Source organism: Elephantulus edwardii, unplaced genomic scaffold, assembly GCF_000299155.1.
Source record: "Elephantulus edwardii isolate Elephantulus edwardi_28Jun2011 unplaced genomic scaffold, EleEdw1.0 scaffold00015, whole genome shotgun sequence".
Lineage (NCBI taxonomy): Eukaryota > Metazoa > Chordata > Mammalia > Macroscelidea > Macroscelididae > Elephantulus > Elephantulus edwardii.
In genome coordinates this window covers 4637811-4651747 of record NW_006399765.1, presented here as the reverse complement: position 1 = coordinate 4651747, position 13937 = coordinate 4637811, and the positions used below count along the sequence as shown (strand labels likewise).

General features: G+C 50.9%; 1 protein-coding gene across 1 annotated transcript in view; it reads right to left on the bottom strand.

Moving 5' to 3' along the window:
• Positions 1-539: 539 nt before the first annotated feature.
• Positions 540-13937, bottom strand: part of XKR7 (XK, Kell blood group complex subunit-related family, member 7) — a 27349-nt gene continuing 13951 nt past the window's right edge. Inside the window, exons 3-4 of the mRNA XM_006881686.1 lie at positions 2567-2793; positions 540-1495 (exon numbers count right to left, since the gene is read on the bottom strand). Of these exons, the coding sequence (XP_006881748.1) occupies positions 540-1495; positions 2567-2793 (1183 nt within the window). The remainder of the gene's footprint in view (positions 1496-2566; positions 2794-13937) is intronic.

The following is a 13937-nucleotide window of genomic DNA, read 5'->3' as shown; positions in this document are numbered from 1 at the left end:
TCTTTCCCAAGCTTCAGACCTCAGACCCCATAGGAACTGTGCCAACCCCATGCGCAGGTGTTCTAAACTCACCCCACGTAATCCACGGCCTCCGCTATCCTCCTCAGAGTGCTCCTCCCTCCACAGAAACAGTCCATCCCCCACAAATTTCAGCCAATACCCTTTCTCTAACTGGGTCCACCAAGGCGAACATGGGGGGAAAGCCAGGCACAGGAGAGGGTGTGGGGTCCCCAGTACCAGGCAACTTGGCATGGAGGCCACCATGAGAGTGGGGAGCTCATGAAGAGTAGCACCAGTTGACTCCCTGGGCCCTGGTTCAGGGGAGCTGATGGGGGTGGGCCACAGGGCTGAAAGGGAGCCTAGGGCTGGGGCCCCCACAAGGCTTCCCCTCCTCTGAAAGACCCGGTGGAGGGGGACCCCTACAAGTAGATCATTAGATCTATCTACTCCCCCTCATCCTGGAGGCCCTGGAATCCGGGGCTCAACACTGTGCTCAATGTGGGATCCACCAGCCTGTTCCTTCTAGAGAGAAGGCTGGCCTACACCGTGGTCTCATACTCCAGCAGTTCCGGGGAGGTGCCCATGCTCCGGTACTGTAACCGGGGCGTGGCAGGCGAGGAGGCCTCCAGCGCCAGAATGGTCTTTCGGAGCCTCCGGTCAATAAAATGAGCGTCCCAAGCTGGGTACTTCTTCCGGGGCAGGTCAATCCTAATCACAGGCCCCTCTGTCCGCAGGGTGCGGGCTACCGGTGTGCCAGGTAAGCCAGGACGCACCTGGAAGACAGGAGGTGTGGGGGTCCCAGCCCGCTCACCCCCCACCGAAGCCCCATCCCGCTCTGAGCCTGTAGTCCTTGGCAGGGACCTTGGGGGGCTTGTGACAGTGTCAGCTGGTGGACTACAGGGCCCTGGGGCCTCTGGGAAAATGCAGCCAGGCGACTGGGGGGCTAGCATGGGCCCATTGGGGTGCAGGAGGCAGTAGTAGACACACATGAAGAAAATGCCCAGCGCGAAGCTGGAGGCCACCACACAGACCAAGATGAGCGAGCGGAAGTCGGTGGCAAAGTTGCGGCTGGAGTACCAGAAGCCGGTGAGTGCAGCGTTCTCCAGCATCACAATGCAGTAATAGAGCGCCATGCGGCGACGGCTGCGGCCCTCCTTGACGTTAAACCAACAGAAGATGTAGATGATGCCCACCACCATGTTGTAGATGATCTCCTCCCACTTGGACATGCAGAAGTCCGTCTCTCCCTGGATGACCCAGAAGGTCATGATGCACCAGTGGGCCACAATGAAGATGCCAAAGTAGAGCTTGTAGACACTGGCGAAGAGCGCGAAGGCCAGGCCACGAGCCGCGATGGTGAACAGGTGCCACAGCACCTGGACCACGGCGCCCTTGTAGGACAGTGGTCGCTTGTCATCTCGTGAGTCCCGGAGCACCTTCTGGTAGGAGGCCAGTGTCCAGGCCAGGGACAGGAGCGAGGCGAAGGTGGAGAAGACTGTAGAGACAGGGCAGGGGCAGGGCGGGCTGGGTTAGGGGAGGGTCTGGGTTGGGGTCTGGGGAGAGGGAAGCATCTCTGGATCAGCAGGGGGCGTGGGGAGGGTGTTTGTCAGGCAGTCTTCAAGAACAAGGACAGAGCTGAGGGGTTGGGCCTATGAGGGTGAGAGGTGATGGCGTGTTCTACACAGAGGCCAGCCTGGGTCTCTAATCTGGACTAGAGTTCAGGGGCCCTGGTGGGAGGGAAGGGGAAATTGGGGTTCAGGACCCTGAGAGTAAAGAGGAGGTGAAGGGGGAGTGATTACTAGAGCACGGAGGAACTAGCAGGGGACTGTTACAAGGCATCAGTGACTAGGATGCACGGCTCGTGTGTGTGATTGTGTGTGTGTAGGGAAATTCATAATCTGACGTGGGGGTTGGGACAGGGAGAAGAGTGGAAAGGGTTCCAATACTGTCCCATATCTTGGGCCAGGAATCCCCTCAGGACCTACAGATGGTGACAGAACCTTTCAGAACACAATTAACTTCACAACCCTCTCCAATGCTGGGGGGCAGGGGGGAGCACACAGCTCAAAGGAGACCAGGGTTTGGTTTTCCTGACACTGATGGGATGGGTCTGTTTTGGCAGCATTAAGGAAGGGGCCAAGTGGGGTGTGCAAGGCCTGGTGGGGTGTGCATAGAGATCAGGAGTGGACCTGGGAGGGGCCCCTAGGCAGCTCACAAAAGCAAGTGGTCAGGTGTTCTGGAAATGGCTGGAAGTAGAGGGGTCCTCAGAAGATGCAGTCTGAGATCTGGACTGTTTGGGGAATGGACAGAGCAGGGGGTTAGCTGCAGGACCTGAGGAGTAGATGGGTCCAGGAAAGGTCCTCTCAGGATGTGGCAGCAATGTCACCACTTCTGCCCAGGCAATGGAGAAGGATGCCATATGGCAGGAGGGAGCTCCCTGGCGCCCTGAAAAGTGGCAAGGGGCGGAAAGGCCAGGTGGCTCCTGACATTGAAGGTGAGGGCGCCATCAGCTGGGGCCCCACATCTCTGGAGCCTGGGGGCAGAGAGGCGGAGGGGCGGGGCTCACCCGGCAGCTGCTGCAGCGCGTTGCTGAAGCTGTCGCCCTCGCTGTAGCTGCGGTGGACGATGAGGCTGAGCTGCAGCACGAGCTGCGGCGCGCTGCGCAGGAAGGTCTCCAGCAGGCGCAGCATGCTCACGTCGGCGCTCTCGAACAGCATCCGCCAGTAGAAGTGGCGCTGCAGCCGCTCCCCGCGCCAGCGGCTCTGCAGCCCCAGGTAGAGCGCGTGCAGGTACCTGCGGGAGACACGCAGCGCTCAGACTCTGCGCCCTCGCCTGCTGCGCGCCATGCCCCCAACGCTTAGAGGCCCTGAGCGAGTCACTGGCTGCCCCAGCCTGTTCCCTGAGCTGTAAAATGAGAGCGCTGAGAAGACCATCTCATGGGGCTGTTGTTGGGAGAGCTGAATGGGTTCATTGAAAAAAAAAAAAAGAACAAAAAACAACCTAGCCACCAAAACAAGATAAAGCTAAATAATCCAATTGAAAAATGGGCACAGGATATGAAGTCACTTCACCAAGGAAGACATTCAGATGGCCAACAAGCACATGAAGAAATGTTCAAAATCTCTAGCTCTAAGAGAGATGCAAATCAAAACAACTATGAGATATCATCTCACCTCAGTCAGAATAGCAAAATTTAACAAAGTGGCAAACAACAAATGCTGGCGAGGTTGCGGGGAAATTGGAACCCTCCTTATTCATGGATGACGGGAGTGTAAAATGGTGCAACCACTCTGGAAGGCAGTATGATGCTTTCTCAAAAAGTTGCAAATAGAAATACCATTTGACCCAGCAATTCCACTACTGGGAATATACCCAAAAGAAACCAGAACTGACATCCAAGCAGATATGTGCACACCCATGTTTATTGTGTCTTTGTTCACAATAGCAAGGAGTTGGAAACAACCCAAGTGCCCATCAACAAATGAATGGATAGAGAAGCTGTGGTATATTCACACAATGGAATACTATGCTGCATTGAAAAACAAGGAACTCATGCAATATTATTCAAAATGGGTGACCCTGGAGGATATTATGCTGAGTGACATATCTCAGTCACAAAAGGACAAATACTGCACAGTGCCACTGTTGTAGAACAGGACCAACATCAGGGTTGGGATGAGATAGAAAAATTGGATAAATTATGTATATTATTATGGGAGTGTAATAAATTATGTATGCATTGAAACAGATGAGGGAGAGAACAGTTTAAAAGCGATATATGATTGGGTATTATGGTCATGACAAGAGTCCAGAATGAAGGCTGCATAGTGGAGTGTAGTGGGGGGAGGGGAAGGGTTTATATACCAATGAAAAGAATTTTTTTACACTTTTTTTTTAATTATTATTTTTGTGTGAGTGTACCGTCAAATCAGATCTGACTGGTACAGGAGGAAATTGTCCCTCCTTCCCCAGCAGAGCATCTGGTGGATTCGAACCGTGCGCCTCTGGGATTGTAGTTGCAGGTCCTTGCCACTATTTTTTACACTTTTCAAAGAGAAGAGTGAACTGGGGGGGGAAGGGTGGGCAGGGAGAAAAATGCAAAAATGAATGAATGGAAATCCAAAATCTCTGTAAATGTTCATTAAAATTAATAAAATTAAAAGAGAGAAAAAAACACACCAAAAACCTAGTGCGCTCGCACCCCCCCCCCAAACAATAATGAAAAAACCAACTAGCACGCAGTAAACCCTTAATATGGCATCAGCGTGATCATGAAGGGGAGGGGAGGGGGTCGCTGCATTGTTTTGCAGGGTTCTTGATGCCTTACAGTGCGCTGAGGTGACAAGTCAGTGAGAAAGCAGTTGTCCAGTAGTCAGGAACTTAGGGAGACAAATGTGCATCAGAGCAGAAATGTGATCCACAGGATTTTCAAACATAATTTTTCAGAAGTTCACAGCCAGACATTTCTTCTGTGCTGCCTCCATTGACTTATCATTACCCTCATTTTATAGGTGAGGGAAAGAAGCTCTTCTAGTGGTGCCATGGTTAAGTGTTGGGTTGCTGATTAAAAGGTTGGTGTTTTGAAACACAGCCCATCCCCACCCCAGATTCTCCAAGGGAGAAAGACTTGGTGATTGGCTTCTGTAAAGAGTGTTGTTGTTGTTGTTGTTGTTGTTGTTATGTACTGTCAAGTTGTACCTGATCCATAATTGACCCTCTAATGGGTTTTCAGAAGCAGTTAATCACATGGGAGGAGATTGCCCATATTTCTCCTGCAGAGCACCTGGCGGACTCAAACCATGTACCTTTGAATTGGCAGCCCAATTCCTTACCCCTCAACCACCAGAGTTCCCATCTGTAAAGACTACAGCTAAGAGAACCCTATGGGGCATTTCTAACCTATCATACGGCGTCACTCGGAGTAAAAAAATCAACTCTATGACATGTAACAACATAGATGACAGACACAGAAAGTCATGCCCCTTGTTCAAGGCCACACATCTAGGAAGCGGTGGAATAAAAATTCAGACCTAGGCCGCCAGACCTCAGGGGCCACACTCACTATTCATTACACACCATGGTGGCCCTTTGTTAGCCACCAAATGCTGCTCACACAGCGCTTCCTGCACCCCGCTTCTGGAGGGACTATCCTTCAGAGACAATCCCGTGGCCTGCAGCAGCTTCCTGGCCTGCTCCCACATCCCACCTCAGGGTGCCCTGTTTACGCTGCAGGACACAGACAAGCTGCTCATAGACACCTCCTCTGGTGCACGAACCTTTGCCACGTCACCTCTTGTCACTTCTCCCAGTGAACTTCCTGGCCTCAGCCACTGAGCGCCTGCTGTTTCTCCACCTGGAACACACTGCGCCGTCCTCCAGCCCCCCCTCAGCCCCAAACCTGGATAGATCTCAGCTTTTCTATTTGACTTCTTCCAGGAAACCTCTGCTTACTGCCTTTCCAGCTGGAGGTGTCCTTGTGTGGTATAAAGGGGTAAGCTCTGGGCTGCCAACCGAAAGGTTCTGACTTATCCAGAAATGCCTTCAAAGAAAAGGCCTGGTTGTCTGCTTCTGACAGGTCACTGCAATGAAAATCCTCCCAAGGGCTCTGCCACACAAGGGGCCCCCATGAACCAGAAGGGACTGCAGAGCAGTGAGGTCCATAAGTGATAGAAATGGCTTGCATTCCGCTACTAACCTAAAGCTTGGTAGTTTGAACTCATTCAGCAGCGCTGAGGAAGAAAGGCCTGGCCATCTGTTTCTGAAATGTACTTCTTGTCTACAATACATGGAGTTACCATGAGTTAGGATAGACACAGTGGCAACTGGTTCTGTTTGGGTTCCCTGCTGGTGTAGAGGCCTCTCCAAGGCTTCCCAATCAACTAGAACTTGTCACAGTGGCTTCTAACTGCCTTCTTATGAATTCAGCCATCTCCCCCAGCAACACTGTGAGCTGCATGAGAATGAGTAGGCCCGACTGCTGAACCACAGCTGTACTCTAGTGCTTAGCACACAGTAAGCATTGAATCCATGGCAGCAGAATAAATGTGTACATGGAATACTGACAGTCCTGTAGGTAATGTGAAAGGGATTCTAAGGTCCTATGTTCAAATCCTGACTTTGCTTCTAATTTACTATGTGACCTTGAGCAAGACAATTACTCTCTAAGAGCCCCAGTCAATGAATCTCTGCCGAGGTGGTTATGAAGATGAAATGCATGAAAAGCTATTTAGTAAACTAAAATGCAGTGACCATACTGGATAGGACACGTCCACACAGTCTCTGGCTCTCAGTCCCTGCCTCTGTCCTGGGTTCTTGCTGAGTGTTCGATCCTTGGTCATGGCAGCCACAGACCTCCCCAGTCTCAGCTCCCTCAAATGCTCCGATTCATGGGAAAGGTATGCTCTTTTTTTTTAACTCCTCCAAATGTGAGCTCCCTGGGAAACAAGGCAAAACATTCCTAACACAGCCTCAGAGACCTTGTAGCCTGAATCTGCAATCGGAGATGTGAGCATTTTGAGGTCTATGCTCAGGTGCGCCAAAGGGATGGATAATAAACTACTGGTGGTGTTAACCAATGTGAGGACTTCCTGGAATGGTGTTCAGGACTGGTGAATGGGTACCAGCTCCCGGCAGCTGTGTAACCCTCTCTGGGCCAGTTTCTCCCCTACAATGAAAGGGATGCACTTGAAGACTCTGGAGATCCTTCTAAAGACAAGGTTTGGGGCCCAAACTCTCCACTAAAGGTGGCCAGAAACATCGTATTATGTCCCTAGCTGGCGCCAACAATTTCAGGCTCAACCACTAACCTGAATGTTGACAGTTTGAAGTGCAGTGCTGTGGAAAAGCTGGGCAATCTCACCATAAAAAGACTGCAGCCAAGAAAACCCTAGAGGGTACACAGGGTCACCAGGGATCAGAATCAACTCCACAGCAAGGTGGGTTTTTTTGTGTTATGGTTTCTCCATTCCTTGAGGCACTAATGGATGATAGAAGATATAGACACATCCTCTAGACAACACTGTCTCCATATGGGGTTGATGGCAGCATGGAAAAGGGGCTGCTCCTCCGGAATCTGATTCAGAAAACATGAAGGCCATTCAGCCCAACTCTCCCAGCCAGGGCTTGGGTTCCTTCGACAGATCCATTGTGTATATGCTATGTTCACAAGCTTCCCAGGGCGCCACTATCTCCAGGGTCAGACCTTCCTCTCTGAGCAGGCTCAAGGCTGCATTGTTTTTCTTTGGATGAGCAAAAATTTGTCTCTGCCTTCCTGGCTGATCGTTACAGCCAGAGGTTGAAGGCTGGGATCATCCATTCATGCAGCAGGCACATTTTGAAAACTTGCTCTATTGCCAGGCCCTGTGTCGTTCAGTATCTCACAGGCTCATGGGAGAGAGACAAGGTAAGAGCTGAGACAGATCCTACCAGATGCTGTGGAATCTACCTTGGGGAAGGGCGTCAAGGAAGGCTTCCTGGAGGAAGACACATTTGAACTTGGTTTCAAAGCATAGATGGGGATTTGAAAGCACAGTTTAAGGGCATTCCTGGTAAAAGGTGCAGTTGATGCAAAGGCAAAGAGGCATAAGGACATAGAGCCTTTTAAAGGGATGGTGCTATAGGATCCTTATGAACTGACGTGAAGGCAGAGGGAGTGGGGTTGGGAGGCAGTGGTTTAATGCCCCTGAAGGGGAGGGTGTTAGTGGTCAGTGGTATAAGAAGCAGAAGTTATAAAGGGCATAAAATTCTGGGCTAAGGAGTTCAGATTTTATTCCAAATCAGAATTTTATCCTGGAATCAAGGGTTATGCGATCAGCTTGGTGGCTTGGAAAGCTAGCGCTGGAGGCTGGCTTGGAGGAATGCCAGGGGAGGCTGGGGTCTGGTCCAGGCTCAAAATGACAGGCAGGCTCATCTAAGGCAGGGGATCAGGAGAGGCAGAGAGCAGGGTGGTGGGGAGCAGGGCAGGTGTGGGCAGCTGGGGCGAGGCCAAGATGCTCCTCCCAGAGCTTCTGAGGGCGAGGGACAGAACATGAACCATTTTCCCAGCCTCCAACCAGCCCCCTCCACTCCCTTCCCCATTCCTGTGGCTCTGGCTTCGAACAGGAAGGAGAGACCAGCTGGTCCAACTTGAAGAGGCCTGGGGAGTTGGGGGGAGGAAGACACCCTGAAGTTTCTCTCGGGCTGGAAGACCATCTGTTTCCAGGCCTGGGTCAGCATGAGGGAGGCCCCGGCCGGCCAGCATCCATCACGACCTGACAAGGCCTCTCCACATCCCCGCCCACTCAGCCCCCTCCTCTGCCAGCTCCCAGCATCCCAGCTCCAGACAAAGGGCTCGCATAACCCAGAGATAGTGGGGGCCCAGGAGAGTAGTGGGAGCCAGGAAGAAGGGAGGACCCTGAGTTCCAAGAACAAGGGTCAGCAGGGAGTGTAGAGAGAAGAGATCATGACGCAGTCAGAGCATGAAAGGCCTGGCTCAGTCCCCTCTCAGCCTCTTTTGGCAACAGGGCCAACGCCGCGGCTGCTCTGCCCAGTTGGCACTCGGGGCTGGCTGCCAGGGGCCTGTGAGATTTTCATGGGCCTCAGAAAATGTTTGAGCCTGGGTGAAAAAAAAATTGGCTCCAAAGCATAGAGAAAAACTGCAGATTCAAAATTAATAAATGTTTAATTAAATGTCTGCAAAACAGAACATGATGTCAGCCAGTCAATTGCAATTTGGCTTTTATCTGATTATATATAATTTACATTTGATGTTTGATGTTGCTGCATTTTAATATGTTTGATGGATGTAAAACCCACAAAGGTCTTGAAACAGCTCTGCCTGGGACAAGCCACCTGACTTCCCTGGGCCTCAGTTTCCCCTTCTATAAGATGCACTGCCACGGGGTGGGGGGCAAGATGAGAGAGGAGAGCTGGCAATACACTGAGCTGGTGCGTTTGTCTCCCAGCTCTGTCCTGGCTGCAGTGGTTTGGGGTCTTTTCTCTGAGTCTCATTTACCTCCATACCGTGAGCACCGAATGAGGTGATGGGTTTGCAAATAGTACATAAAGCGTCGAGGGAAGTGCACATAGAGGTGGAAGAGACTCTGGGCTCGAGACTTATGGCTCCTCCTGACCACCAAGCATCCTCTCTTGAAACCTCCTCCAGGAAGCCTACCTTATGCTACTCTATTTGGAAGGAATTTGAAAGAAGTTGGTTTTCACTATGCATGGGGCCTTCACCTCCCATAGAAAAGTCTCCCAGTCTCAGGGAAAGGAGCCCAGACTCAATGAGGAGGAAATAGATCTGCTTTCTTCAAAATTCATGCTTAATCCATCCATTCTACTAACACCATACTGGTCAGACCACAGCGGCTTCTTAGCTGGACAATTGCACCAGCTCCCTCCCTGAGCTTCCTGTGTCCACTTGTGCCCCCTCCAGCCTGCTTACCACACGGCAGTGGGATAGTCCTAAAGCCTGTCAGATGTCATTCCCCTTCTTAGAAACTTCTTCCAACATCCTCACATCACACTTGCACTCAGCCCTAAAGTCTCCCCTTGGCTTCAAAGTCCTAGGCCATCTAACCCTGACTACTAGCCCGGACTATTTCACTCATGCCATCTTAAACCTCTGGCCCACTGGCCTCTCAACATGCCAAATGCACCAGTGGGTGCTCGAACCTGGCCTAGAGGGTTCCCAACTCAAGAACTTTGCATTTGCCTTGTTCTGTCTGGATCACTCACCTCCAGCTCTCCCGTGGCCAGCTCCTCAGCTCACATGCCACCTTTTCAGAGATGCCTCCAAGGCCACCACCCCAGCCTCTATCTTCACCAATCACACTCCTCCATCCCATCACCTGCTCTTAATTTCTTCTTCCTAGACACTGAAACGATTTTATATGTTAAATGACACGTTTATGTTCTAGTCTACCTCTCTGGTGGTAAGGACACCGCTATGCCCCTGGCTTCACTGCATGTAGCAGGTGCTCAATAAATATTTGTGTAAAGAAAAAAAGCAGGGTGTGTGTGTTTGTGTGTATGTGCACATTCATGCATGTGATGTGTGTTTGTCTTAACTGATTTGAGAGGTCTTGGGGCTTATCTGCCTGGGCTTGCACAAAACCAGAATATCTGCAGGCTCTTCTCACCCTTTCTGGCACAGTCTTGGTCCTCCTCCTCCTCCAGGAAGTCTTCCCTGATACTACTGCAGCCTGATTAGGCTTCCTCTCCTCTAACAAGTTATTAGATATACACTGAATGAAACTCAATGTAAGCCGGGCCTTGAATCAGCCACCTCAGCTTTCTACCACTCCCATTTTACAGATGAGAAAACAGAAGTATTCAGAAGCCAGATTTGGAACTAGTTTCCTGACTTCCAATCTTGTGCTTAGAGAAGTACAACTATCTAGAAAGAGGAAGAGTGTATTCTTGGAGGTAGAGGGGAAATGCAACAGAGGTCAAGACGAGCTGGGCCAGCATCTGGTTATCTGTCTGTCCTGTTCTTCATCCTCATGCCGTGTCCCCTGAGGCTCTGGCACAGGGTCAAGGTGTCTGCTAGGGCATCAGCTTCTATTCAGACTGGTCAGGTCTGGCCCTTAGACTGGACATCCACAGCCCAGATAAGCCTGTTGTTCAGGCCAGTCTGTCACATATGCCTTGAATACAGGGCCAGCCTATTTATCCGTTTCTTAGTTACTTTGTCAGTCAGTCCATTTATGACCACAGGTCACACTGTTTATCTCTGGATACTATCTATGCTTACCTGTGTCTCTTTGTCACTTTGACCCTGGGATCCTGGGCCAGCATGTCTGTCTGTCTCTGGAGGCCAGGAACATCTATCTGCCTGTCCCTTGGATGCTGGGGAAGCCTAGCTTCCTCCCTGGCTACTGGATCTGCTTTTTGGTCTGTCTGTGAGATGCTGGGTTGGCCCACTGGTCTGTCTGTCTGTCTGTCAGTTCCACAGCTACTTGGTCCATCTGCTGGGCGGTTGCTCAGCTCATGGCTCATGTGCCAGTTTCCCGGCCGTCCTCCCCTGCCTGCTCCTCCTCTCTGACTCTGGGGCTCTCTTGTCTGTCTGCGTCTCTCACATCCTCAGCTCCTCCATCTGTCGGTCTCCGCGTTTCCGCGTGTGTGTTCTCGCCCCTCCTCACTCCCCCTCACAGCTCTGGGCCAAAAACACAGCAGCTTCCAGAGGCTCCCCCTCACTTGCGCTTGCGCACCTCCTTCCAGGAACCGACCCCTGCCGGGACTAGAGCTGTGGCCACCAACGTAGGCCAGGTCCTGTGGACCTCTGCTGGGTGGATGGGGTGGGGCTGTGGATGCACCAGGGAGGAGGAGAAAAAGGAGGAGGAGGAGATGGGAAGAAGCAGGACCTTCCACACCAGCTGAGCCATCTCTGCTCCTGAGGTCTAAAGGGACCTTACATAGTGTGGTTAATAATGACAATGTTGTTGTTGTTGTGTATCATTGAGTTTGAACCAATACATAACTGACCCTCCAGCGGGTTTTCAGAGGCAAATCATCACACAGGAGGAGACTGCCTATCATTCTCCCTCAGAGTACTGGTGGATTCGAACCATGAACTTTTGAGTTGGCAGTGCTACTTCTTACCACAAGGCCACCAGTTGTTGTTATTGTTATGTGCCATTGAGTTGACTAGGACTCATAGTGACCCTGTGAACAATAGCTCTGACTGAACCTGACCCAAACCTCACCTGTCCCCACTGTCACATCACTGTGTCAATCCATCTCATCCCAGGTCTTCCTCTCCTGACAGAGCTCCCCAAATAATGGTAATAGCACATTTATTGAGTGCCAACTATATGTCAGACTGTGCTCAATTATAGATATATATCAATGTGTCTGTTCTTCACAGCAAAAACTGAAGGGGATACTATTACTATCTCCACTTCCCAGATGAGGAAACTGAGACCCAGGAAGGCACCAGGACTTATCCAAGTTCACTAAGCAAGTTGATGCCAGGCTTAGGGCTCACTCTGCTGGGTCTTGACGGCATCGGAGCCAGAGAAGGGACGAAGATGCCCAGTAAGCGTCACTCCACTCTTCTCCCAGTCACACCAGCTGCCCACCATGGTGACTCCAGCTGCTCCTAAGATGTGCGTCACGGCTGCCTGGGAGACCCATGCTAGACATGAGGGATCTAGAAGTTTCGCCTATGACTGCATGGCTTCAGAGCAAGAGGGTGTTTATTTGACCTTTATTCAGTAAACATTTTTGAGTATATGCCAGAAACTACTCCAAAATTGCTGGAGGATAAGGTAGTGAGCAAGACAAACCCAGCGCACCAAATGCACAGCCTCGTGGGGGACCTGGACAGCGATCCAATGATCATGTGGACATGTAACAACAGTGCTCCATACGTTCCAGACAAATTGCAAACAGGGCTCTGTGCTCTAGCAAAAAGGAAGGTGAGGCTGTTGGGGAAAATGCCTGGCTTAGCCTAGAAAGGCAGGGAAGGCTTTCTGGAGGAGGTGACCACGAGCCATGATCTGAAGGAGGCTCAGGAGATAACCAGGTGGAGGGAAGAAAGAGGAAACTGCCTGGGTAAAGAGCCACTGCAGCTCAGAGAAAGGGAGGGGAGCAAGTGTGAGATGAGGTGGGCAGCAGTGAGGGACTTGGCCCTTATGCTCAGTGACAGTCACAGCAAGGTCTGAAACAGGTATGTGACAGGATCAGATGTCACATTTGCATCTTAAGGGAGCCTCCCAGTTATGGAGAATGTATTAGAGGAGGACAAAGGTGGAAGACAGACGGTCAGTTGCAGGGGAGAAGTAAGGATGGCCCCAATTAGGACAATTAGAACATGGCACAATTAGGAGGCATTTGGAGATATGACTTGGCCAAGGTCAAACAGCCAAAAAAAAAAAAATCAAATTGCATCTCAAACCTGGGCTGGCCAAGGCTTTTGTTTCATTACAGGGCTGAGTACACCAAGCAGAGCCCAGACCCCAAAGCCCAGACCTCGCATACTGTCAGTACGGTTCTCAGAAAAACATCAGGCCAGGTACCCAGGAACATCTCAGAGGAGATGGCCTTGAGGTCCCTCCCCATCTACCAATCCTTCAAGCTGAGCCTTCAAGGAAGCAAAATAGGACCTTCCTGGGGTTGGCAGCCAAATGAGTCATAAATGTCAGTAAAGAATGTGATTTTAACACATTTGGCTCTCATTTCATGTGGTGCTGGGGAGCTAGGCTGTCTCCCTCCTCCTTAGCAGCCCCCTAGAGTCATGGCACCTCTTTTTTGCTGAGCTGAGGCCAAATGTTTTCCAGCCACTAATTTTAGGCTCTGGCTAAAGGCATGGCCATCTCTCATTCCACCCACTCCTACCAGCTCAAAACTAAGCAGCCCTTTTCCCCAGCAGAGAAGCAGGTGATCTCTCTCTAGCAAAACATTTGGGATTAGGTTCCAGCCTCTGATGTCCCTCATTGTTTAAGGGCAGATAGCACTCCTGTTCTTTCTGGGCCTCAGTGTCTCCAGCTGTAAAATGGGTCAGTGGCAGAACATATTCCAAGGCCCAGGATTCCATATCCTAGCCCAAAGCTGCTTATCTCCCCTTCTAGTCTCCTAGTGGCACTTGACGTTCTGCAGAGGTCAAGGCAGACAGAATGCACCACTCCTATCTGTTCTGTGCCTGGTCTGAGTGTGAGTTCTAATGGCAAAGTCAGATTCTCAAGATTCTGACACTCCGTGACGAGGCTGATACTGTTATGAGGGATGTGAGCCAAAGGGGGATGCTCAGAGAAATGACTAAGGGGTGCCATGTTAAAAGAGGTCGATGCCCCCTCAGCTCCGGCCAATCACTGTGTGAGCCCAGCCTGGATAGGCTTTCCAATTTTTCCAGAATAGCTGAGCTGATTGTGGAACAGACCACCAACTACTCATATGCAAATTCAAGCTAAAGCTGAGGAAAATTAAACCAAATCCAAGGCAACCAAAATATGACT